Below are 24038 nucleotides of genomic sequence, written 5' to 3'. Positions count from 1 at the left end.
GACCGCGGACTCGAATCAATCGTCCGAGCCAAAGAAGAGCCCGATCGATATCGATCTAGTAGTAGTTCGATACTGGTACGGTAGTACGGTATCACCTAGGACTAGGACTTCTTTCATAAGGCTACTTCGTACTTACGAGTACCTACCGTACCTACTTACTGCTCCGTCAATGCGTCTCTTTCTACCTCGTGGCTCTTATTGTAAGTTGTATACTGGCTCCATCTCAAGTTCACGAGGCTGACTATGTTATGTCCGATCAGCTTCAACCAAGCCTTGAGGTGGAATATACTAGCGACGTAGCGACGGAAGCGTGGCCCGGATATCCGCACTTCTTATTCTTGTAAGCCAAGTATTCATACCTCATTCTCCGTACCCCTGGATGCATTTCATTACTGTAATCGATCCCCTTTTTGGTATTACCCTCTTTTCAACGGCTGCAAGCTGGCAAAACCACGCTTTTCCAAACCGCATGCATTCCAAATACAAAGTAGAAGGAAGGGGATCAAGCACCAGCCGATGGCTATCATGCCAGTACCGGTATTATACGAGGAGAATCGAACCTCGGCTAACAGGTAAAGCACATGATCGCTCGCTCTCGGTCTTCCGTAGCTTCGTAATTGGACTTGATTCTTACCCGCAAACTCATTCAACGCTCAGCTTCGTATCCAAAAACAATCAGAGTAGCAGGGCTGGCGTGTCGTTCGCTAATGCTTCTCCGATGTACGATAAGAATAATAGACCGGAGTAATACCTGCTGCTGCCTCCTGCAGGTTAAAATTGATAATGCAAGCATGCTGCATGCCAACGTCGCGATTCCTAGAGACCAACCAGCTTTTCCGAAATCTAGCTTCGAGATACCGGTACCGTAGTCATCATCACTAACGAGGATTCTCATCACATTTTCGCGCCCACTTTACAGTAGAGATGAGTTCGCGCAGAAGCTCTCGCACGTTTCCGGAATATTGTGTTGAGTTGCGCCCAGAGATAGTTTAAGGCTGCTTACCACAATGCCTACACCGTACGGAGCTCTCAAGGCATCGGTCAACGCTCCGTAGTCAACTGGAAGCCTGGGCTTTTGCTCAACCGACTTACGTAGTAATTACGGTACCGGTAGTCCCACATATCCCACATACCGTACAGGCGTAATTATTACCCCTTGAGGGTGCCTCAAAAGTTTAGTTTCCACTACGTATAAACCCCCTGATTACCCTACCCTCAGGGGGTAATACTTACGCCTGGGACGTAGTAGTAGTACTACGTATCTCACATACCGGTATACTACTACTACGTACCCGCCTCGGACCGCGAGCCGGTGGACTTCTCACGAACTCTACTGATCAACCGTGCGCCTAGCGACATCGACAAGACCAGACTGTGCATAGACGATTTCTTGTTACCACTACAACTATTTTGAACCATCGTAACAACCAACACCTTGCTCCCGCCCACATCTCCATCACTGATCAAAATCATGACATCCCGAATCTTGGCCCCGAGTCTCGGAATCATCGTCGGCACTTCACTGGCCACAACCCTCGCCGTCGTCACCGTTCTCAAGCTCTTGCCTGACAGCAGGAGGCCGAGGACGATTCCCAGTCCGCGAGAGACCCAGGTTCCCTACATATCCAGAGAGGAGCAAGAGGCACTCCCGTATCCCCCGGATGTCCTCCCGGGTGCACGGGATGTCACAAGTCCCGTACGTCACCTGACCGACTGTCCGATTCCGACTTTTCAATCTCAGATCGCAGGGACGTAGATGGGCTCTAACCGTGATACCACAAACGACAGTATGGAACCATGAGGGTGTATGAGTGGGGCCCAGAAGCAGGCAGGAAGGTGGTGCTCGCTCACGGGATCAGCACACCCTGCATAGCGCTGAGCAACGTGGCGCACGCACTCGCAGAGAAGGGGTGTAGGGTTCTGCTCTTCGACCTCTTCGGTCGTGGTTACAGCGACAGCCCAGAACTGCCCCACGATTCGCGGCTCTACGCAACCCAGATTCTCCTCGCCATCACGTCCTCGCCTCTGGCCTGGACTCCTGCCGGGTTCAGCCTCGTCGGCTACTCGTTAGGTGGAGGGATAGCCGCTGATTTCGCGGCGTCGTTCCCGGACCTCGTCAAGAGTATTGTGCTGCTTGCCCCCTCGGGCTTGATAAAGCCGCATCACTTCGGGTGGCAGAGCCGATTCATGTATTCGGGTTTCCTCCCCGCTTCGCTGTTGGAGTGGATCGTCAAGGGGAGATTGGGGGGCCGTCCGGCCGATCGTCCGGTTACGAAGATGGGCTCTGAGGACGATCCGAGTACAGGCGATGAACTGAAGGGGAACCGGGACCCGAGGTTCGAAAGCACCGTCTTGATGAGGAGTCGACCGGGATACACGGTCGCGGATGTCGTCTCGTGGCAGATTCAACATCACGCCGGCTTCGTGAGGAGCTTCGTTAGCTCAATGATGTTCTCGGCGATTGAGAGTCCTCGGCCTCTGTGGGGTAAGTTGGGGCAGAGGCATGAGAAGATCTTGATCCTGGCTGGGGAAGAGGATCCCGTTATCCTCGCCGCTGAGCTGAGAGAAGATGCGGAAGATGCGATTGGCAGTGATAAGGTCGACTTCAGGATCGTGCAGGGAGGAGGCCACGAGTTTCCGATGAATATGCCCGATGCTACTGTTAGAGAGGTGATTCAGTTCTGGGATTTATTGATGCGGATTCATGGTGTTTGCTATAGAATGCATTAGATAGCCATCACGTTTTGTCTAGAATCCTTACGCTACCAGGGATAACTATCCTCATTTATCTGAGAGTTTATCCGACGTTTTATTATGCTATTGGATTTTTCATCTATCAACCGCTTTTAGCCTATGTGGATTCAGCGGCTCGCTTAGCGGACAACTCCTCCCATTTCGCCTGCCTTTTTGTCGCTCCTGGCTTTACCATCAGCACGCAGACTGCCTTTCTCACTTGATATTCCGTTAAACGACTCAAAGCCCAAACGACACGAAGTACCGCGATTTCAAGCGATGTAATGGACCAGCCGAGAAGATCCTCTCCGATGTACTTCCGGAGGTCAGCAGCTGGTACGGGGGCTAACATAGCTGGGTCTGGACTCACCGATGCGAAGGGAACGGATTGATTACGTTGATGCCACCTACATAACATGGGCTCCGGATGTCCATGGTGCTAATGTCGTCGCTACGTTAGGCATCTTCACCAACCCCATGGCCTAACCTAGTATGATAAGGGCCCATCTGCTTCAAAGCCAGTGTGTATGTATGTAGCTGAAAACCGGCCGAGCAAACCGAGCCTGTACGAAGTATATATATAAAAAAAAGACCTTGGTCTGTAAAAGGTACTGTTTTCGCATCGATCGACAATCCAACTCGGACGGCGTTCCAGTCTCGCTTCGAGGACGGAATATTCGATCGATGGATGGGATTTGCGATAAAGATATCTCGACTTCTCTCTCTCTCTCTCTCTCGCGACTTCCTCTGGGGCGTTCTGCTTTCTCTACGGGAGAGCGGGTAAAGGCAGGATCCGATTTGACGTACGTGAGATCCTGTTTGGGGGTTGAAGGTGGATTTATGAAATTTCTAGGCTACGTACCCTGCGGGATGGTGGTATCCCTTCCCTATATCGGGGCCGGGTTTTTTTTTCACGTACGTGCTGGCTTTTGAGACCCGGATGGGCCCTGAAACTAGGTTGAGAAGTTTTCTTCATGGCCTTCCCGAGAGAGGGTTCCTTTCTGCTTTACACGGCTGCTGTGGTGTATGCTTCGGTTGAGACTCCTAGTAGCTTGATCTAAATTATTATTCTAATCATATATATATGTATATATATATTTAAAAAAAAACCCCCCTTGGATTTTACAATAGTTAGTCCCTCCACGATGATCTAGACTTTGGAAACCTCTATCGGGTGCAAGTCGATTATGGCGCTAAAATATTCGAGATGATGGTTTCTTTTATGGACTCTCACGCTGCTTTGCTGCCCATCTTCACCGTAACTCTGGCTGATCTCTCTCTCTCTCTCTCTCTCTCTCTCTCTCTCTCGTAAAATCAATACATGACAGCAGCGCCATCCATCCCCAAGTCTAAATCCCCACACATCTGCCCCGATCCCAAACCTCACAGCATCCAGGCGCTAAACAACCCATGCAATCTCCCCAGCCTGGATATCCCGAAGACATTTCCGAAAAAGAAAAAAAAAAAAAGAGTCGATGGCAGGTAGTAAGGAAGCACGCAAGCAAGCAAGCAAGCATTCACCTCCCTCCTCCAGAAGTAAGCAAATAGTAAAAACCCGCCAGCACGACGTCTATCTCTCAGAGCTCTGCAGGCGACCCAAGGGGGATCGAGTAGTCCCCCGCTGCGGACATCACTAGCTAGCTACCTACAGCTCAGATGCACAGCACTGTGCAAGTGGGTTGGACACAGATTGCTTTGGATGTTTTCCGGATATACAAAGCGCGGAGACGGTTCGCGCGTACGGCTTGGGCTTCTTCTCTGTCAGAGAAGAGCGACGTTGAAATTCTCGGGAAAGAGAGAGAGAGAGATGCGTGTCCAGACCACGTCGACCGTGAAAATCCTCCGGTCCCTCGTGTGTGTGCAAGAGCTCGGAAGTGAGATTCCCATTTCCAAAATAGGTTCGCCCCGTCGGTACACCAGGTTTGTACACAAGTGTGAGCAGTCCCACGAGATTGATCTCATCACATCTCGAAATTCGGAATCTGCAGAGCCGAAGGAAGTGGCAGCCGTGGAGGATCGGGCGAGAGTTGTGAAACTGGGTGCGATGTTGTTGGGGTATTGAGATGAAAATTTATGCTTCCGTGTGATCTACTACTTGTGTCTCCTGTTCCTGAAAAGGAAGGGAAGGGGAGGGGGGGGATCGATTAGATAGGCTCTTCAAGAGAAGGAAGGTGGAACATCAATGGTATCTTCCTGTATGTTTTTTTCACCGTGTCTTTTACTCTTCTACCAACCTTCATGGGATCTGGATAGGAGAAGAGAAAACACGCGGGAAGCTTTTACGAACTGCATTCACCAAGCTGGACTTTCTGGATATTCGTGCAACTGTACCTCACAAAGCCGGGAAACTTGATGGCGGCGAATGAATGAATAAATGAATGACTTTGGGAAGAGGCACTGATCTGAAGAGCGGTCCTCTTTTCCCACCCTGCGCAGAGTGAAATACTTGAAAATTGTGAGATGGAAAAGGGGTGAACCTCTCAAATAGTGGCATGATGAAGAATGTAACGTCGACCGAATACATAGCAGTACGAAACGGCAACCAGCTCTCATCCAAGCTCAAGAGCAACTACGCAATACCACTGCCATATTATGGGTAGAAGTGTATTGAGCAGCAATATGAGGAACATAATTGTAGATAGACATGGCTTTAGTAGATAAACTAGGCCAGGAAAAGAAAGCTATGCATAGAACGTGATCCGCATTCGGCTACACACACCTCTTGACTGACGGCCGGAGAAGATGAGCAACTTTGCGACTCGGCCTCAGTGAGTGAATTCTGGGCAGTCTCACTCTCATCTCTCTCTCTCTCTCTCTCTCTCTCTCTCTCTCTCTCTCTCTCTCTCTCTCTCTCCCCTAAGACTTGTAAGCATGTTCGAAGAGTGAAGGGGAAAAATTTACCGAAGGCTCCAGATCGTATCATGTTCGAGTCCGGTCTTGACGTCCCCTTCGATTAATCCTCGCTTGGAGAGCCCCCTATATCTCATCCGTGTTGGGAAATACCCATCCCCCGCGCACGTCCTAGCACAGCTGGATCACTCTGCCCTCTGCCACGTCCACTCGCGTCCTCACGCGTCTCGCGATCTACCACCACCACCACCACCACGCGCCCTCTCCTCTCCTCTCCTTCTTGCCAAACCCGCAGATAGACAGATGGCCCCCGCGTCACCACCGCCACCACAACCACACTCCCCCCTCCCTAAGCGCCAGAAACCCAATCCAGCCTCGCCATCCCAAGAAGAAGCTGCACCAATGGCAGCAGCAGCATCAGCCATGTCTTCTTCCGCCGCCACAACCACCCTCACCACCACCACGCAGCCTGCCCTCCTCGTCAAGAAGCTCAGCGAGAGGGCCCAGCTGCCCACGCGGGGCAGCGCCTTCGCAGCAGGTTATGACCTGTACGCGTCCCGGGAGACGGTCGTGCCGGCGCGGGGCAAGGTGCTGGTGGAGACGGACATTAGCATGGCGGTGCCGGAAGGAACCTGTGCGTCGACTCTCTCTCTCTCTCTCAAATCTCTCTCAAATCTGTCTCTCCCCCCTCCCATTATTCCCCCCCATCTTCCCATCTTGGAGATCCCTTGCTGACGGGCTTTGGTTCGGAATCCTGTAGATGGCCGCATCGCCCCGCGATCGGGTCTGGCGTCCAAGCACATGATCGATACCGGCGCCGGTGTCATCGACGCCGATTACCGGGGCCAGGTCAAGGTGCTGCTGTTCAACCACGGCGAGAAGGACTTCGAGGTCAAGCTGGGAGACCGTGTGGCGCAGCTGGTGCTGGAGAGGATCTACACCCCGGAGGTGGTGGAGGTGCAGGAGTTGGAGGAGAGTGTCCGCGGCGCGGGAGGCTTTGGAAGTACTGGTTAGGTAGATACGTACGGTCTGATCTTGCCTCAGGCATGACCTCCTTACTTCCAACGACCGGAAACGACTTTATGGAGAGATGATATCGGCTGGATGATAGATGCTTGGAGTTACCGGTGGCTGGGCTCATAAAAAACAGATGATGAATAGATGGGAGAGATGAAAGAAAGCTCCGTGACCGTACGGATGCTTCAACTGAACGTGGATATATTCTACGCAAACAAAAATGCAGATGCTAAACCAACGCCACGGCAGACCGTTATGCGTCTGTTGTCCCCATCTAGACCTTCTCCGCCGTGAGTTTGACATCTGGAAATCTAATGCAGTCTACGTTCCGCACAAGTCTAACCTCCGCCGCCTTCGAAGTAGCCAGCTTCAGCTTCTTCGCATCCTTCTCCGAGTCCCTCGCCCCAACTTGGCTATTGTATTTGTCAAGCTCCTGGTCTCTGCCGAGCTTAGTCTTTGTGAGGACCTCATGCATACTGGCAAGCACTTTTTCCGTAGCTTTCGCGAGCGGTAACTCGGTAGCCTCTACTTCGTCTCCACTGACCCAAGCTGCTGTCTCCATCAGGCCTGGGATGGTGTTTACCGCCTCCCGTAACCGCACAAGCATCAGTGCAGCAAACAGGTCTCCCGTGCCGCTAAAAAAGCAGTCGATGGCTGGGATCTTGATGCCGAAGATGCGAGGAGACGCGTCTGAAGTCATGGTTGAGCCGACCACCGAGAGAGATGGTGTCGCGCCAGGCGTCGGGAGTGCTATCGACGTGATGATAATGTGTGGGATCTTGTACTGTTGGTGGAGTGTTGCAATGGCCTGCTTCAAGGTATCCATGTCCACAATCCTGACTCCTGACAGCGTCCTGATTCGTGTCAGCACGAGTGTAGATGGTCAGGGGAAGGGACGTACTCTGCTTCAAATTGGTTCGGCAATATCAGATCGGCGTCCTTGATTAGCTCCTTGTACGCAGGCACGACATCCTCGGCCACATACAGCTTCCCATTGTCACCCATAACCGGATCGAGGACCCAAAAGAAACTGCCCGGCTTCATCGTAGCTTTGTACTTCAGGTCCCTTGCAATAGAGCCGACGGCTTCGACGGAAGCTGCACCGGGGAGGTAGCCAGACAGCATCATCTGAAACTCGTCGAGGTAGGAATCCTTGAGGCCCTGGTACAGGTCTTTGATCTCTTGCGCCGTAGCTCGTGTACCTTTGACTTGACCGTACCCCAGATGATTGCCCGCAAAACATGTGAGCTTAGATGTATACTCTTACGAGTAGAAAGTGTTCTTACTGAACTGTACTGTATTCAGGGCTGCAACTTCACATCCGAGAGACTGCATCGCAAACGTCGCCATGGTGTTTCCCACATATCTTATGGCCTATTAGTCCATTATAGCGCGGTCTTGTCTGTAAGTGGCAGACTCACCCGTAGACAACCTTCGGTACAATGTCAGCCTCATCCAATGAATCGGTGTGGTATCCCTACATGACTGGCAATTGCGAGAACGTGGGTTTCGGGAACTGAGTAGTCTTGAGTAGACATTGTAGGAAAGATTATGGGGCGAGAAAGAAGAAATAGCAAGCCCGATTATGAGAAATAACAAAACAAATACATTCGTGATGTTCAGGGCACGGGTCGCATTCATGCTCGATCACAACAGATCCTGTCACGGAGTCATGCTTGAGATCTCACAGAAGTGGGGTCGATGTTACCCCGCGCTAAACCCAAACAAATCAACAACTGCAGATCCAGAGTGCGATGGAGATGTGACGTGTGCGAAGCATTGTTTGTGTTGGGGTTTGCATTTCTTCATGTCAGAAACACGTAGTCCTGGGTAGAGAAAAATCACGAATTCTCGCTCAGACAAAAAGCCGCAAATCTCCATATCCATAAAGTCAACCATCACGCCGCATTCAAAATATGCTGCAGACCTTCATGCCGTCATTCGATACCGTACTCGTTATTAGCGGGTCTATTCTTCGTCGCCGATCTGTCCATATTGTTAGCATGTTCATAGTGTGACCTTGTTTGTGGTCCGAGTAGCATACCTTAGGGGCCAAGTAAAATCGCAGGTAACTGCTTCCAGCGAGGCCGTACTCAACTAGCAGAGGGACTTCGTTGGAGAGACAGAGCTTAACAGACTTCGAGAGGCCAGCAGCCTTGCAGAAGTTGACCAGGTATTTGAGGGAGAAGGTAAGGGAGACAGGCTCAGTGAGCTCGATTTCGACGTTCATATCAGGCTTGTCGATATTTGTGTGGCTTCGGAGGGTCACTGCGCCATTGCCGATATCTCCAGAGCAGGAGAACTTAACACCATCCTTGGAGGCCTCGATAGCAACTGCGGATAAATTGAATCAGCCAAGGAAACATTGCGGTAGTCTGCGAATCACCGTACCGGACTCGGACAGGGCCATAAGATCTCTGCAGATTCTGCTAAATTCAGAGGAAGGCATGCTAATGGTGGCGGCATACTCCGTATCCGGGATACCCAAGTGCTCCTGATCAATATCCATGAGCTTCAAGTCATATTCGCTCAATCTATCACTCTCGCTGCTCTCGAACACCAAGTTGAGCACGTCGGGCGCGTCTTCTGCCTTGATGGTGAGAATATCTTCATTTTGCGCGGCGCGGAGGACTTTGGTGAGGGATGTGAGGTTGAGACCAAGGGCGACGTTGCGATCGCATCGGTATGGGGAGAAACTCTCGGCTTTGAGCATCATAGAGACGAGCGCGACGTGGGAGTTGTCCATGGCTTGGAGCGCGACACCGGAATCATTGCAGTCGAAGTTGCAGTCCTGGACAAGATCCTTGATCGCATCGACGATCTGCGGAGGTCAGTATGATACGTAGAACTGTTCGCGGCGAGGCAGGTTCACCTTCTTCAGGAGATCAGCTTGCTCGAGACGTGCTTCCAACACTGCGCCCCATAATTAGCGATGAGGGGAAATTTTGGCCGCAAGCACATACTCTTTAAGGTGGAGTTATATGGGTTCTAGTCCGAGATATTCTGGGGATGGGGAGTCGGAGTTGAGGTAAGATTTGAGGTCGATCGTGGGTTGGGGAATTTTTGGTAAGGGAGGGAAATTTGAAAGTTGAAGGAGATGGGATGTCGCGTTGACGCGCCGAGCTTCATCCGATGTGATTGGCGCAGAGCGTGTTAAGTGCTCCGGCCTGATAAATTAGGCGCTTACGAAGGCATCTTTGTTGACATTTAAAACCGAGGTCGGGTTGCAGACATCTTTATAATCTACATTCGCGCCAGTGTTCTCTTATTTCCAGGTAATACAATTGCTGATACTCGATTTAATAATGTGTTAGGGGAACGAGTGTTGAATGACGAGACGGGCAAGCATGATGTGACCCGGTGTGTCGTGATATACAGATTTGGATGTCAGCGCATTAGAATGTTTATTTCAAGCTTGTACCTCCAGCAATATTACAATCTATTCTGGAGATTGTCTTGCTCTCTTGACCCAAGTGCTTTCATATCTCTCAGCAAAGTTCAATGACTTGGATGAATTTTGATTTCCAAAGCAGATTCATGTGATGCATCCGAGAATACATCAATGTGCCTAAGATTATCATCAGGTATTTTTGATTTTCTCTCATAATGATAAGATCACTGCCATTCTCGGGGAACAAGAGAGTTCTGGAGGCATCTGTTAGCAGCTACTGTTGAAACTGATAGTGAGCAATAGGCACGACAGATCTTCGCATGAAAAGTCTGGTCTGCGTGTCCAGTTTTCATACTTGAAAATGAGCAGAAAACGTCATCACCGCTTAAGAGTACGTCGCTGATGCGAGTGGAGTGAATGTTGATCGGATCCTTTGTTTGCACTCGGGTAGTTAAGTTAGCCGACCGACACCTCTCAGATCAACACCATTCCCTACCGTTCTCTACAGTAGCGACGGGCTTGCTGCAAATTACATAACCGCAGGAGGGTGGAGCAGAGGCGAACGAACAGTCTTGTCATGCCTCGATACCTTGGACAAGGCACTTTCTTGAGAGGTATTCCAGCTTCGCAGATCAAAATACTGTTGGTAAAAGGATATTGACGAAGCCGAGCTCTGTAGACAACTGCGAGGGGGAATAGCATAGTAGGGCTTGCTGGTACCGTAAACAGCATTCTTTTTGGGCGATGGTATTGGTACCGGCAACATCTTGAAAGCTTCCTGGACCGGTTTCATCGGGCGTGATACCATCCGGAACCCCTCAGGGCGCATCTGTAGAACCGGAGTCTCGGAGGTAGGTAGGTAGGTATGAACATACAGCGGGACATGGTAGCCAGCACGTCTCTACCTGCTTCTCGTTCGCTGCAGCGTTACAGAGAGGCTTGATTTTCGACGCACTTGCAGTACAGTCTACCTGGATCATAAGAGCTAGCAGTCGAGTGCTTGAAGCTAGAGGGAAATTTATCTTCGTCGCTATGGCGGTGGAAGGCGTATTCTGTTGAAAGTCTTAGACGGAGAACCTTGAATGCCTGGCAGGCTACCTTTGAGGTGGCTGGCAGATGAGAATGAGGACTGCGAAAGGAATCACCATGTACAGTGATTTCAAACAAAGATCGCATTTTGGGCATTCTGTACCGAAGGGGTGTTGTTATGACAATGCACTTCGACTTTGAATTCAATGAAACTTGAATGCCTGTAGAGGAAAGCTACTCGGAGACCCCTAGTGTCAGTTGTCGTAAGATGATAATGCATGTCAGCGGCCAAGAGTACGGAGATGCTGACAGATACTCACGGACGGCCTGTACCGGGTGACAAACAACTACATCGTATATACCGACTCTGCAAGCCGTCATATAAGATTTGTGGAGTACTGATTAGCTGCGTGTGCCGTACAACGCCAGCTTCTGAATGGCTCAGGGCCTTGTCAACCTTATTGCACAAATCCCATTACTTGCCTGAAGAAACCCCCTCAAGGCATGAACATCTCCATAAGTTTATTGGTGAAGGCGGCCCCCCGGTCAAACCTTCTGCGAAATTATACTTTACCCTTTGCTTACATATTCCCGGGAGGGGAATAGCATTAAGGATTCTCATGTTCTAGAAAGAAATGCCCATCATGCTTATCCGTATCCCGTTGTTTCCCGATTCGACTATAAGCTTTGGGCTCCCCGAGTGAGTCATCTTGCGAGGTGCACTTTGGACCCCCGGACTCTGCTCGTGTAGATACGCTATGGAAAGAATGCGCAGTGATACCGCTATGTACCCATCTTTCTGTGTGGCAAAAGTTGTCATTGAGGGGCGCACAACGGACCGAAGACGGTCAGCTAGCCAGCCAGCCAGCCAGCCAGCCCCTTCGTCCACAGGCTGGGCTTTCGCTGGCTCGTCGAAGTGTTGAGGAGTTAATTCGTCGGTAGAATTTGATGTTGTGAAATAAGGCGCAGCCAACAGTGCCAACCTTAACTGCCTGTCCCTACTTAGTTAGACCTACGTTCTGGAAATGATAATCCAGCTGACTGGCCCTATTGAAAACCTACAACTACGTGGACCTATTATAATTACGGTGAACTAGTACTTACAACTACATACCTATAGTACGACAGCCAACAGAAAAGTATGATAGGTCGTTCGTTCGTCTTGGGAAAGCCTTATTCCCTATTCTCTCGAAAGAGTGCATGATATGGAGGAGCTAAAGGCTCCCACCAGATTTACATACCTACGACAACCAATAGAAAAGTATGGTAGGTCGTTCGCTCGTCTTGGGAAAGCCTTGTTCTCCATTCTCTTAAAAGGGCGCCTGATATGGAGGAGATAAGGCTCCCACCAGATTTAAGCTTCTGTGCTTCGCTCCTCGTACACTTGCATTGCTCCCGTTGCCCTGTGATCCCATAAGGCTGAATACAAGTAGTTTTTACTAGGTATGAAAGGGTCTCGGAAGTATACAACGTACAATGTAAACTCCACCGACGGCCCCGGGACGTGGCGGGTGTGGGTGGCAGCAGTCTGGACTCAGCTCGGTTGTGATTCCCATGCCGGCAAACCATCTGGATGCTCTGTCCCCTCGCAGAGACCCGTCGACGACCGACGAGCCTGTGCCGTGAGGCCGTACAAATCATCTCAGCGACGTCCTTTCCGTAATAACCGACTGGGTTGACCCCACCCGGGCATCTCCCGCCAGTTGCTTTTGCGCGCCAGCTGGGCCCCGGGCCCTCCGTCCCATTAACCTATTTTGGAAACATATCCAGTGGTATCCCCGTCGCCGACCTCCAAACTTCTTTTCCACAACTAATCTCACGCGCCGGCCTTCACCGTTGACTGAAAATAGGTTCACTATGTTGCTGGTCGGTCGAGTTGTTGCACGCGCGCGCGCTGTTGTGGCCCGCTGCCGCGCCGCAGATCCCGAGATCAAATCTCACCCTCGCACGGGCCGAGGAAAGAAAAAGGAAAAAAAGAATCCGAACAAGAAAAAGAGTCGGTAATGGCGATCATGCCAATCCCGGAAAAGAGACAGCTGCCCTGATCCACCCAGGTCACACTTTTTTTGGGGGTGCATTTAAATATAGAAATGTCAAGCCACGAGTGGCTTATCTCTCTTTGCGCTATCAGGCGAGCTGACATAAGCAAGACCTCTTAGACGTACGTTGCATCCGGACCGCCCAACCTGCGACATAGGTGCGGTCGCACAAATAAACAAATAAACAAATAAACAGATAAACAGAGGAAAGAGATGACAGGCTATTTTGAAAAGAAGCCGGGGCTGAGCCGAGCCTGTTTCTCACGCTTCACTTATGACTGTTGCACAACAACGACGTTTCGTCGATTGAGCCTGTGCTTAGTAACAGGAAACTATCAGAAAGTTGCGCAAACTCCAACCATGTGAGCCCGCACGCTTCTTGTTTGGGAGTTGCCTGATAGCTACAGTCACTTTGATTGGCTATGTTGAACGACCTGTCTTCAGTAATGTTCTTCTCTTCACAGCTAATATGCACGCGCCCATTCTGTTCAGCTCCGAGTTGTCACTTGCAGTGATGTGTTGGATTGATGTATTGTAAATTGTCTTTAAATTATCCTAGAGGAACTTCTCGAAGTAGATTCTAAATAAATAAGGGTATAGAGGTCGCCCACCATCAGGGTATCCGTGACTCGACTATTTTGAAAGAAACGAATGTTCTAACCCTGGCTCCAAAAACCTTGCCTAAATTCGGAACGCCACCCAATGAATGCATGCCGCTATCTCGTCTCTATCCATCGTTCGTAAAAGTCGCTCTATGATTCCCTCCGCGATTTGCACTTGTCGTGCGCCATATGTCCGTTTCGTGCTGTAGTCCTCGTAAACTCGGCTCCGCAGTTTGGGCAGCTGGACTTTTGTGCTGCGCCCGACTTTTCTCGCTGATGGCGGAGCAAGTTGCTAAATGTGGAGAATTGTCTTCCATTGCACCCGTGTTCCCAGCACTGTGGCTTGGGACGGCTGTGGACCACTCGTACATGGTCGCCGGGTTCCGATGATCCCACCTTCGGGCTCGCCTGCTGAGTCCCGTACATGCTGACCATATCAGGAGATAATGGTAGAGACATAGAATGTGGCCGACTGGCAAATGCTTGCATGTCGGGCTCTCCTCCGGCGTTGGAGAAAGGAATAGGGTAGGCCGGAGCTGATGGAAAGTCGTTTGGTCCCCTTCGCGAAAGAGTTAGTGGACTGTGATAGATTCACGGGTGGCCAAGCCAGGCACTTACATCGCGTAAACTGGGCAATACATGTCTGATTGTCCATGAATACTGAGAGGAGGGATGAAAGGCCCGAGGAAGTCGTTGCTGCCTAGAGCTGGGGAACCGTGCAGCGACCCTTGTGAGAGGAGAGGAGATTGACTAGGGTTGCTCGTGTAATCTGGGAGTGTCCCAGGTAACAGATCTGGCGAGCCGTTCTGAGATACGATGTATGGGTTTCGGTTGCTGGTATTGCTCATTGATCTATCCCTCCTTGCACGTGATTTAGAGTCTCTTCGATCAAGATCACGCTGGCGCTTCAGTTTTCGCTGTTCTGGAGTAAAGCTGGATCGAGGAGGGCTGGATGAAAGAGATCTCGAGTAAGAAGACATGAGTTTGGGCTCATCATATAGATGTGAGAATTGTCCATGGATCAGGTTCTGGCTCTGGGAGATGAACTGCTGGTCGTTCATATCGAATGCTGGAGGAGTTAGATTTTTACACTCCAGACACGATTTTGCAACTTACGAGGCCATGAATATGTGTGACGGAGGTCAGAATTCATGCTGGCGTCAAATCGAGAGTCGAACTGTTGGATCCCAAGAGTGCTATAGACTTGTATTAGAAAACACCTGAAAGGGTTCTCCCACCAGAGCAGGGACGTATGAGCCATACCTCATGTTGGAAGAATTGGACTCTGAACAGACAGAGCTGTGGTCGCCAATATGTTGATGTTTGTTGGAGAAAGCCTGGGCAGTATCGAGTCCGTGTAAGGGTGCAGACCGAGGAGGTTCTTCACTTGCGCTGAGGTAGGACCAGTTGCCATCCAGGTCACTGTCAGAGAGAAGTGGAAAGGATGTGTACTGCTGTGGAACAGGAGCAGTGAGGATATCTTTTGGCGAAGAATAGGCGGAGCCCTGGTTGAAGAAGTCGGGGTTTGGAGAAGCGCGAGACTCGGGATTGGATTGAATGCCTGATGTGCTCCTACTCCGTTCGTCTGAAGGCGACGACAGGCTGGTAATGTTTAATCCTTGAAGCTGTGCGGCCGTCGAGGACAGATGACTGCTAGACCTTGACCTGCGTCGACTTGAATTCTGTACACCCAGGTGCATACACAAAGCGTCCATGAGGGCTGGATGTGAGGCTGTAAAAGATGACAGCAGCTAGCGGCATATACGGATGGGTTTCGAATATGCAGCGAGAGATGATACAATTGCCAGCCACAAGGCGATCGCTGGGTCTCAGGGGAATCGAGGATCTTTTATCTAAAACGTGGAGAAGAAGTGCGGAGTGCGGCTCATATGAGGAGAACGAGAGAGACGGTCTGATCGAGAGAACCTATTTTGGATAGTGGATAGTGCTGAGGGATTCTTGGAGGCATAAATGAATGTCCCCCATGTCCCCCTCCCCGGCCCGTCACTCTTCGCCTCAAGGCCCTGGAGTCTTGACCAAGAAAAATAAGACTATTGTACCCGGACCTTGCCCCAGAAGGCGATCGCGTTGTGGATGGGCATTGGCAGATTACCACCATGTCGTAGGATTCTCCCCCTTGTCAGCTATTGAGTGTGGTCAGCACTGGCTTTCCAGTGCCGTGAGGTAAGTATTGTACTATTGTACTACTAGTTCGGAGTTAGTAGTAGTAAGTTTATCAGTAAGTGAGTTCCGTGTAAGTCGTCCGTCGTCAGGCTTCGCAGCTAGCTGGCAGCCTGTCCTCGCCGCAATGAAGTGGTGATGGGTACCATGGGCCACGCAATCAGGGCAGGGCAAAGCTGCTTGCTGACTACTGTGAGACAAAAATAAATGGGCCACAAAGACGACAACGACGGCGAGGACGACGACGACGATAAGATCGATAAGATTGATAAGATTGAAAAGCGATATAATAAAAATGACATGGTATAAAAAGAAGTGGAATGAGATGAGATGAGATGAGATGAGCACAAGTCGGACACACCCGGTTGCTCATCGATCGGGACGGTACGGGAGTCACGGGACGGGGAGACATCGTTGTCGATTTTGTTTGTTTTTAGGTAGTTGAGAAGATTACCCGGCCACCAAAATACTTTCTTCTACTCTTACGGAACAAATAGGGCCGGCATTGCATAACGGCCCCCCATGCGTCGATCTTTTTAAACTCAACTAGGGACAGAGATTGCAATTTGCAAATAACGCTTGGAGTAGTCGGTTGGCTGGGCATAAATATAACTATATAAACTATATGTGACTATATTTGGGGTGATTTCCGACATGGGCACAGGACAGTGATGTCCGACTTGTTCGGTTGCTCGTTGCCATGACATTTTACGGTATTATTATTATCATCATCATTTATCGTGATTATTGTTAGTATTATTACTTACCATCACGAATCACGATCATTATTATGCACACCCGTATAGTACCTATATTACTGAGTGGTTACTGTACCGCGTCTGCAGATCAACCGAGCGGGACTTTTTGAGTTTGGCTCTGTGTTTCTGGTTTCTGGAGACACCGACCGGCCAGAAGAGCCCAGAAAGCCCAGAAAGCTAACAACCGATAGGCCCTGACTTCTATAGCAGCGCCCCGGCTAGAAGTTGCACGTTCGGACCAGGATGTCAACGTCGCCATCGCCGATGGTGTTCCGTTCGGACAGGATCGTGATGACAAAAGTGCAAGCGACTCGGCTTGGGTTGCTCGTACAAAAGGGCTGAAAACGGTGTGGCGTTCAAGGCTCAAATTTCCGTTGCCTGACTAACGATCTGGGCCAGCAGTGGTAATGCGTCTGAGGAGGATAGGCTTGCTTTTGATTGTCGGGACTCAGAAGAGAGGAACGCGGAAGTTCAAACGTGGACTTCCACAAGAAAGTGATCACAGAAAAGAAGAATCGAAGCTCCTCTAAGTAGTATTTGTACGGTGGCTGAGGCAAAGCTCTGAAACAAGTCTGTCTATCAAACCATACGAAGCAGCACAGCTACCGAGACTCACAGCTACCAGGCTCAAAACAAGCTCTAGCAAGGTTCGAGTTCTTGAGAAATGCCGCTAAGTACCCGCCGGCACTTCCCCAGTCACGCCAATTGGAATTGGCATGTAATTTAAGAGCTATCCGAATATACCGCAGAGCCTATCTCGGTACGTATTTACGGAGTATTTGTGCTGCATGAACAGATATGCATTACCTAATGCTCGGTGTCCGCGAATATACGGAATACCTTATCCCGTGATAGGATCTCGACTATCAAAGGTGATTAAGCGAGCACTTACGGCTGAAGAGAGAAAAGCGAGAATATCCTTAATTGGAAGACCAAAGATAACAGCAAGATATCAAAGCAGAAATCAATAAGTAATGCAGTTCAGTATTGGCGGCGTACCATTCTGTCCTTGGAAGGAGGTAGGTAGGTATCGTCTGCCGTGCATCCAAGAGCTTCTCCAAGGCAATCGACAACGCAAAATATCTCCCCCCCCATTCCAAACCTCCAGGACAAGACTGCATCAAGTGCAAAATCGAGCCGATCTCTCTCTAATACCGAACCTATGCCGACTCCGGATTCTGCCGACTGATCAGTGCCTGAGCTTCGAGACAGAACAAACAACAATAAGTAGAAGCTATCCCCGGACACCCCCACGAAAACTCTCTCCGTGTCTCTTGCATGATACTTACCCATGAATCGATCACCTTCCCGATCCAGACCTACAAAAGCAGATCGCGGGGCGATCTTCTTACGTAGAACCCGGGGGTCATCCCTAGAAGAGATACTCGGGCGTCGCGGTTCATCAGACGACGACGACAATTCTACTTGCTTCTTGAGCGCGCCCTTCGGGACGGGGGCTTGACATTTGCTTGTGTTGAAGCTTTGCGCTTCGGATACGCCATCTCCACTCGTTAATTGGGTGGGCGAGAGAGGAACAGCCTGTATTTATACTTTTCATGCGTTCTGTACTCAGGTGTTTCATCGTTGATCGGCATCTCCAGCACCAAAATATTATCCCCCCTGGAATAAAAGCGACAGCGTAATTTTTGGCAAGTGCTATTACCATGCCTTTGATCAGTAATCTTGTAGATATTTAGCCTTGGAAGGCAGCTCTAGGCAGGCGATCGGTCTGTGCAATAGAGTTGACAAGACTTTTGGCTTTTCAGAAGCTGCCGATCTTCGAAATACGGGGTTAGACTTGGATCTTCGCTATATTTCATGGAGGGGAATATTAGTCATACGGATAGACGCCTAGTCCATACTGTGCTGCTACTGGTGTACCCGTGAGAGGGCTTGAAAAGCGTCTCGCGCGCTTCGCGCTAAAAAGTCAAGGCGTTGACGAGGGAACCAGTAGTAACGTTACGGAAAGCCCGAACTGATCAAGATGACATCAACAAAGGCATCGGCAAATAAGTGCTTCTTGTGATCCTCTGACGTGCAGATCTTGCCGCTCTGAAATTAGCTGGCTGCAAGTTCTGTTGTCCGAGTACCTATGCCGAGCATCCCACGCGCCTCTCTCTAGCCTCGCATCGAAACAATGCCCGTACGTAGTATATAATCAGCACAGACTGACTAGATGTAGGTGTACAGGCAAAGCAAAGTACCGGTAGGGAAATCGAATGTGCTGGAGGCGTCCATGAATTGGCAACAACAGATCCCTCACCCATCCCACCCATCTCATGAATGAAATGAGCTAATCTTGGTGGTGGAAACGACCAAAACTGTCCTGTATTTCCCGGATATCAGCATAGGAGAGCTCTGTTGAACAAGCTGCATCGGCCTCACGAGTCGCTGGCTTCTCCTGCTCTCCTTATTTCTCGACACGAAAGCGGCCGCCCAACTCAGACAGAACACTGATTTCATTGTCGCATTTGAATGGACACAACTTGCGAGCAACCGCGTCGTCCAGCCTCAATGAGCCTATCAGGTCCACCTCGGCCAACGGGCTGATGATACGGGATAAGACCGTGATGGCTTCTTCTGAAGTGCTAACTGTCGTGCGGTGTAGTGTTTAAAATCTGGAAACTGCAGCGTTTTTTTCAAGCCTGCTTTTGCATAACAGTTAAGAGCCACATTCGCTCTGATGGCTCAGCTGGTGGAGCTGTCGTTTGAGTTTTGTGTGTGCAGTTCAAAGTTTTCTTAGCCGAACACCCGATGCCACCCCGCCATCGTGAGTTGTGGGGATGCATCTCGATCTGGGTGCCACATGATTAGTCAGCAAAACAGCTACATCATGCTTAGTCAGGCGCCGCCGATAACATTTAGCATGGCTGACCAAAAATCCAAGCAATACGGAGATAGCAGCAAAATCCTTACGTCAGCAAAAGGGCCATCGGGCAAACAATGCCCTGCAATGGTAACCGCTACGTGGTAATACAGAGTACTCGGTAAAGCGCCTCAACCGGCCAGCTCTGGGGGGAAGGGAGGCGTCGTGCGGTCTAGGGTTATAATACTGAAAACCGCAATGTGCATTGCAGGTCTGTTTTTGCACAACACTAACTTCAAGATGAAAATTCCCAAATAAGTCATCGAACATGGCAGAAACGGCAAGATCTGATCAAAACATTCCACATCCCACTAAGAATATGCGACGTATGTATACGCCACTAAAAAGAATTAAAAAATGATTCCTACCAAGAGTAGAAGAATGTGGCCTGGCAGCTCGTCTGAGAGCCTCCTGGTTGCGCATACTGCTGCCACTGAAGGAAGATATATTGTACCCCCACTCGCAAGATGCTGACTAAGCCCTAGACTTAAACTCATGTCCCGCTGCCCTCACCATCTTTCTCCAGGATGCCGCAGAACTCCATTTGCCAAACCTGACCTGCTGCTGCCCTAGGCAATCAATGCATTTCTCGGCTCCTAAATGCGCTCAAAACTCCACCGAAAATGTAGACAAAGGTGACTCCTCTCAGCTCAACTGCCATATTATTCTATATCATCAAAGCTTGCCATGGCGAGCTTTGAATATGGAGACCTTATCATCATAGAACAAAATCTCTCTTAACCGAAGCCTGACGTTGGAACGCCCGTCGTCTGAGCCATCCCAAGAATCGGTGTCAGAATCGCGGTCTGACATCTCGGATTCGGTTTCGTCCGGATCAATCCCGAGAGGAGCTCCAATTGCCGTCGAGTTGTCTTCTTCCTCTTCTTCATCGTCATCTTCATCGCTGCCATCCTCATCCTCTTCATCCTCTTCGTCGTCTGAGTAACCGTCAGTAAAAAAACACACCAGCTGAGACATTGTGGGTTGACTCACTGTGAGCAGCACTCGAATGTGCATCTGCTGAGCCATGAAGATCGTCATGAGGTCTATTCTCCAGAATTTCAAAGCACTTGTGGGAGACGCCGATATAACAGAGCTCTACCTCGGGACGAAGGACGATGACATCGACAACTTGCAGAGCGAGTTCTCGTGGGTCGTAGGCAGGTGTGACATGGTCAGCTATAAAGGGGATGTTCAATGATCGCAGATGTGGAATCTGAGGAAGGCGCTGGAGGAAGTGATGCTGTTGTAAGTTAGCATTGGATCCGGCACATTCAGAATTGAGTATAGCTTTTTGCTCCATTTACAAGGCAACTGGAAGACAGGGGAAAAAAGCGACTCACCCAGTTACTATACTCAATGGCAATACTCAGTTCTCTGAGACTACTCATTCTCCCACTGGTGATGAAGTTGAGCACATCGAGGTTCGGCATCCATGCCCTCCAACGTACATTTTCAGACGCATTATTCGGCGCGCGTGGTATTTTGTCGGAGCTGTCCAGCATCAGCCTTTTCAGACTTGCACGATGTCTCTTCAAAGGGCCTCGATAGATAGCATCCTGTAAAAGTAAGTATATTTTCGCTTGAGACCGCCCGAGCGAGAAAAGCAGCAGAGAGGGCAAGCTTACTATCGTAACAGCGGCAGCGGCGCTTGGTCTCCTGCGATCTTGTAGAAACAAAGTCTCGAGCGTATTTGGCGCCAGAGTCTCCTTGAGGAAAGATATTAAAGCTGGAGAGGCAGCATCAGTGTGAATCTTTTTCAGATTGAGATGATACTGCACATTGGCCCCGTGCTTTGAGGCATGTGAAATGCCAAGTGCCGTAGGTTGGAAATGCCTTCTCAACATCAACCAGAGATTAGCATGCTGGGCACAATCGAGTATGGTCAAATTGGTCAGAATGGACCAGTCGAAAGCCTTCTGAAGAACAGCCACTGAGAGGGGAATGCGCTCAAGCTCTAAGGTCTGTAGCTTTAATTTGCCATCCAGCCTATCTCGCTCGGCTAAATGAGGTTCTTGAAAATGCGACTGTTTCTGACTTTGAGTATGCGATCGCCTTAGAGCATGGCCAGTGACTACCTCGTGCTGCAAGACACCAGGATTTATCGCTACGTCCTGGATTCCGGTGCCCAGCTCATGCGCGGAGATCAACGCAGTGAGAGACTGCACATCAGATTGAGAGGAATCAAGAATACTAGAGCTGAAATGTGGCGGATGAGAATCTAAGCCATTGGTATTTGGCGGAGCACTTTCATCAGCGTTGAAGGGAGATGAGAGGACTGCATCGGTCAGACCCAATCCTTCCTTTCCAGACCAGTGAGGCTCTTGGGAGGTTTCCTGCAGAGGATCAGGGATGTGGTTTAGTGCCGTATCCAACTCCGAAGGCGGCTGTACTTCAGGTGGAATAGGGGTCGAAGAAGCCATGGACGTGTTTCTATCCTTCCTTTCGACCTTTGGCTTTTGCTTCTTACGGATGTCAAAGACTCGTCCTAGCAAGACTCCAAGAACGCCTCCGAGTCGTCGTTCACCGATAGTGCTAGCACCAGGCCACTGTGCTTTATGATCGACTTGTTGGAGATCGGTTCCATCCCAAGCTATAGCGAAGTCCCTGCTCACAGCCTTGGCAGAGATACCGACCCTCAACTCACGAAGACGGTCTCGCGACTTGGCGATAAGAACACTCATCTCGTCTAAATAGTCAAGTTCATCGATGTCGAGCACCGAGATACTTTTCAGAGGAGGGAGAACGCTAAGCGTGGGGTACTCAACTCGGCTCTGGGAGTACGAAATGGGATAATCAGATATATGAGGGTTCGGTGGAGATCCTGGCGGGATGGTCCAGCCCACTGAAGTGAGTTGCGAGCCGGCCAAGATCTGTGGGGTGGTACTGGAGCTGCTAGCTGCACCCTGGGTCGAGGGGGGATTCGTGGGATCTGAATTATCATGCCAGCGGACCCAGACTCGCTCTAATCGGCATTCCTGGCTCGAGCTCCTGGTTTGTAGAGACGATAGAGCAAGCCATACATCGCGGAGCACTCCGGTGGGCATATCCCACACAAAGGTTTCGAGATGAACCATTCTGGCCACAGCAAGTGCAACCAGAGTCCCTAGCATTTTCCCACTTTCCTTAGTGATGAGATATTCTTGAACCCATTCGGCAGGGCCATTTCCCAGGGAGAACTTTCGTGTGAATTGCGGGTATTGATTTCCTAGGCGGCGTCGACTGCTCCCTGGTCCAAATTTAAGTCCATGACTACACTGCGCAATGTTCTCCGTACCGCAGTTCATGCAAGCAAACGACTGCGTGTTTGTGTGGTCCGTAAATACGTCTCCCATGCACAGAGTTGCAAGTCCATAGGTCAAGGCATCTACGCCAGTTCGCGAATCGGTGGATGCTGCAGTATCCGGCCACACAATGTCGAATCGGGAGTATATGTGAGGGATAGCGAGGGTGTGTAAGGCGGAATGTGTCAGAGCTAGGGCGGTCAAGTCGTTGGTATGGGTAACCTGAGTAGAACTGTCAACATGGACCCACAAGCTTGTCTATATCAGATAGAAGCAAGTAGGTAACGCGTAGGTGGATGGATAGGCACAAGATGCCTCTTACCTCTTTTACGATCTCCTTCAGCACGTCCAACGGCAGATCCAACAGCCGCAAGGGACCCTTCCTCCTCTCCAGAACTTGTGTCCACTCTTGCTCCTTATCCTTAAGAAGATTGGATATCTTGGTCCTGGCATCAAGGCCCTGCTTCACCATCTTTTCGGAAGCTATGGAGGCAGGCGTTCCCATCTGGTAGCCATCCGAATCGTCAGACAAGTCCGTCGCCTTCATAGCATGAGATGCTTGTGAAGTAGCAGAGGTCTTGGAAGCGGTGAAGAGATGTTGATCAAGCTGTGATGCCGTGCCGCTGAGCGCAAGGTCGGGGATGGGAAGACTGCTCGTCATGCCTTTCAATCTGGTTGTCAATGAACAGTGTTTCGAAGTCGATTCTTTCCCTCTGGGCAGATGGAAGCCGAACACACATCGCTTAGTATCTAGAGTATCATCCCACAACGCACAATCATGGATGGGAATGAGAATGTCGTATCGTGTCGTATCGTCGTCGGAGTCCGCGAGGGTCTTGGGGGGTGGTGAGTTGAGTTGCGCTGGGTGCTTTGATGTTTCTGGAGACTGGCCTGGCCTGGCCTGGTGTTGCGTTGAATCGTACCGAACGGAGACAGGGATCTGTCTACCCGCGTTGGCGCTAATTAGCCGACCGAACTCGCAGACAATTCAAAACTCACTTACCGGCCTAGGGATATAAACATGTATCTATAGAGAGACATGGCAAAAGCTCACCTTTCAATCTCATCTTCAAGAGGCGCTGATATGGCAAGCAGTTGCTATTGAGTGCTCCAAAGAAAGAACGGTGAGATGGAAGAGACTTTGTCGTGATCTTGCTTGGTTTGAGACTGAAGGACTGAGAGGTTGGGTCTGTCTGACACCCAAAGATACAAAGGAATCTCTCTGAGCCCAATATATCTTATGGTGGAGGTATCATCAGTTTTGGACTGGTCAGAGGGTCAGAGGCTA

The 24038-nt window shown here is 50.2% G+C and overlaps 6 protein-coding genes across 6 annotated transcripts; 2 read left to right on the top strand and 4 right to left on the bottom strand.

The window, feature by feature from the left end:
* Nucleotides 1-1471: 1471 nt before the first annotated feature.
* L3040_009209 (uncharacterized protein) lies at nucleotides 1472-2730 on the top strand (the record flags this gene model as incomplete). Its single annotated transcript, XM_007290415.2, has 2 exons — nucleotides 1472-1696; nucleotides 1789-2730. The coding sequence occupies 2 exons, from the start codon at nucleotides 1472-1474 to the stop codon at nucleotides 2728-2730; spliced, it is 1167 nt and encodes a 388-aa protein (XP_007290477.2).
* Nucleotides 2731-5985: 3255 nt separating this feature from the next.
* On the top strand, nucleotides 5986-6597 carry L3040_009208 (uncharacterized protein; the record flags this gene model as incomplete). Its single annotated transcript, XM_007290416.2, has 2 exons — nucleotides 5986-6217; nucleotides 6344-6597. 2 exons carry the CDS (start codon nucleotides 5986-5988, stop codon nucleotides 6595-6597), a joined length of 486 nt encoding a protein of 161 aa, XP_007290478.2.
* A 277-nt stretch (nucleotides 6598-6874) lies between these two features.
* On the bottom strand, nucleotides 6875-8138 carry L3040_009207 (uncharacterized protein; the record flags this gene model as incomplete). The annotated part of the gene is made up of 5 exons (XM_007290417.1): nucleotides 6875-7454; nucleotides 7502-7808; nucleotides 7887-7966; nucleotides 8022-8032; nucleotides 8082-8138. 5 exons carry the CDS (start codon nucleotides 8136-8138, stop codon nucleotides 6875-6877), a joined length of 1035 nt encoding a protein of 344 aa, XP_007290479.1.
* A 430-nt stretch (nucleotides 8139-8568) lies between these two features.
* Nucleotides 8569-9949, bottom strand: L3040_009206 (uncharacterized protein; the record flags this gene model as incomplete). The annotated part of the gene is made up of 6 exons (XM_066155897.1): nucleotides 8569-8586; nucleotides 8645-8934; nucleotides 8992-9421; nucleotides 9473-9513; nucleotides 9564-9588; nucleotides 9935-9949. 6 exons carry the CDS (start codon nucleotides 9947-9949, stop codon nucleotides 8569-8571), a joined length of 819 nt encoding a protein of 272 aa, XP_066010178.1.
* Nucleotides 9950-13811: 3862 nt separating this feature from the next.
* L3040_009205 (uncharacterized protein) lies at nucleotides 13812-15376 on the bottom strand (the record flags this gene model as incomplete). The annotated part of the gene is made up of 4 exons (XM_007290419.1): nucleotides 13812-14220; nucleotides 14280-14730; nucleotides 14778-14857; nucleotides 14925-15376. The coding sequence occupies 4 exons, from the start codon at nucleotides 15374-15376 to the stop codon at nucleotides 13812-13814; spliced, it is 1392 nt and encodes a 463-aa protein (XP_007290481.1).
* A 4765-nt stretch (nucleotides 15377-20141) lies between these two features.
* On the bottom strand, nucleotides 20142-23411 carry L3040_009204 (uncharacterized protein; the record flags this gene model as incomplete). The annotated part of the gene is made up of 5 exons (XM_007290420.1): nucleotides 20142-20404; nucleotides 20460-20709; nucleotides 20810-21025; nucleotides 21095-22972; nucleotides 23073-23411. 5 exons carry the CDS (start codon nucleotides 23409-23411, stop codon nucleotides 20142-20144), a joined length of 2946 nt encoding a protein of 981 aa, XP_007290482.1.
* Nucleotides 23412-24038: the final 627 nt, after the last annotated feature.

This window comes from Drepanopeziza brunnea (genome assembly GCF_022702325.1).
Source record: "Drepanopeziza brunnea f. sp. 'multigermtubi' strain 214-2 chromosome Unknown ctg19, whole genome shotgun sequence".
Classification (NCBI taxonomy): Eukaryota; Fungi; Ascomycota; class Leotiomycetes; order Helotiales; family Drepanopezizaceae; genus Drepanopeziza; species Drepanopeziza brunnea.
The sequence above is the reverse complement of the archived record's forward strand: the minus strand, read 5'-3'. Positions and strand labels throughout refer to the sequence as shown.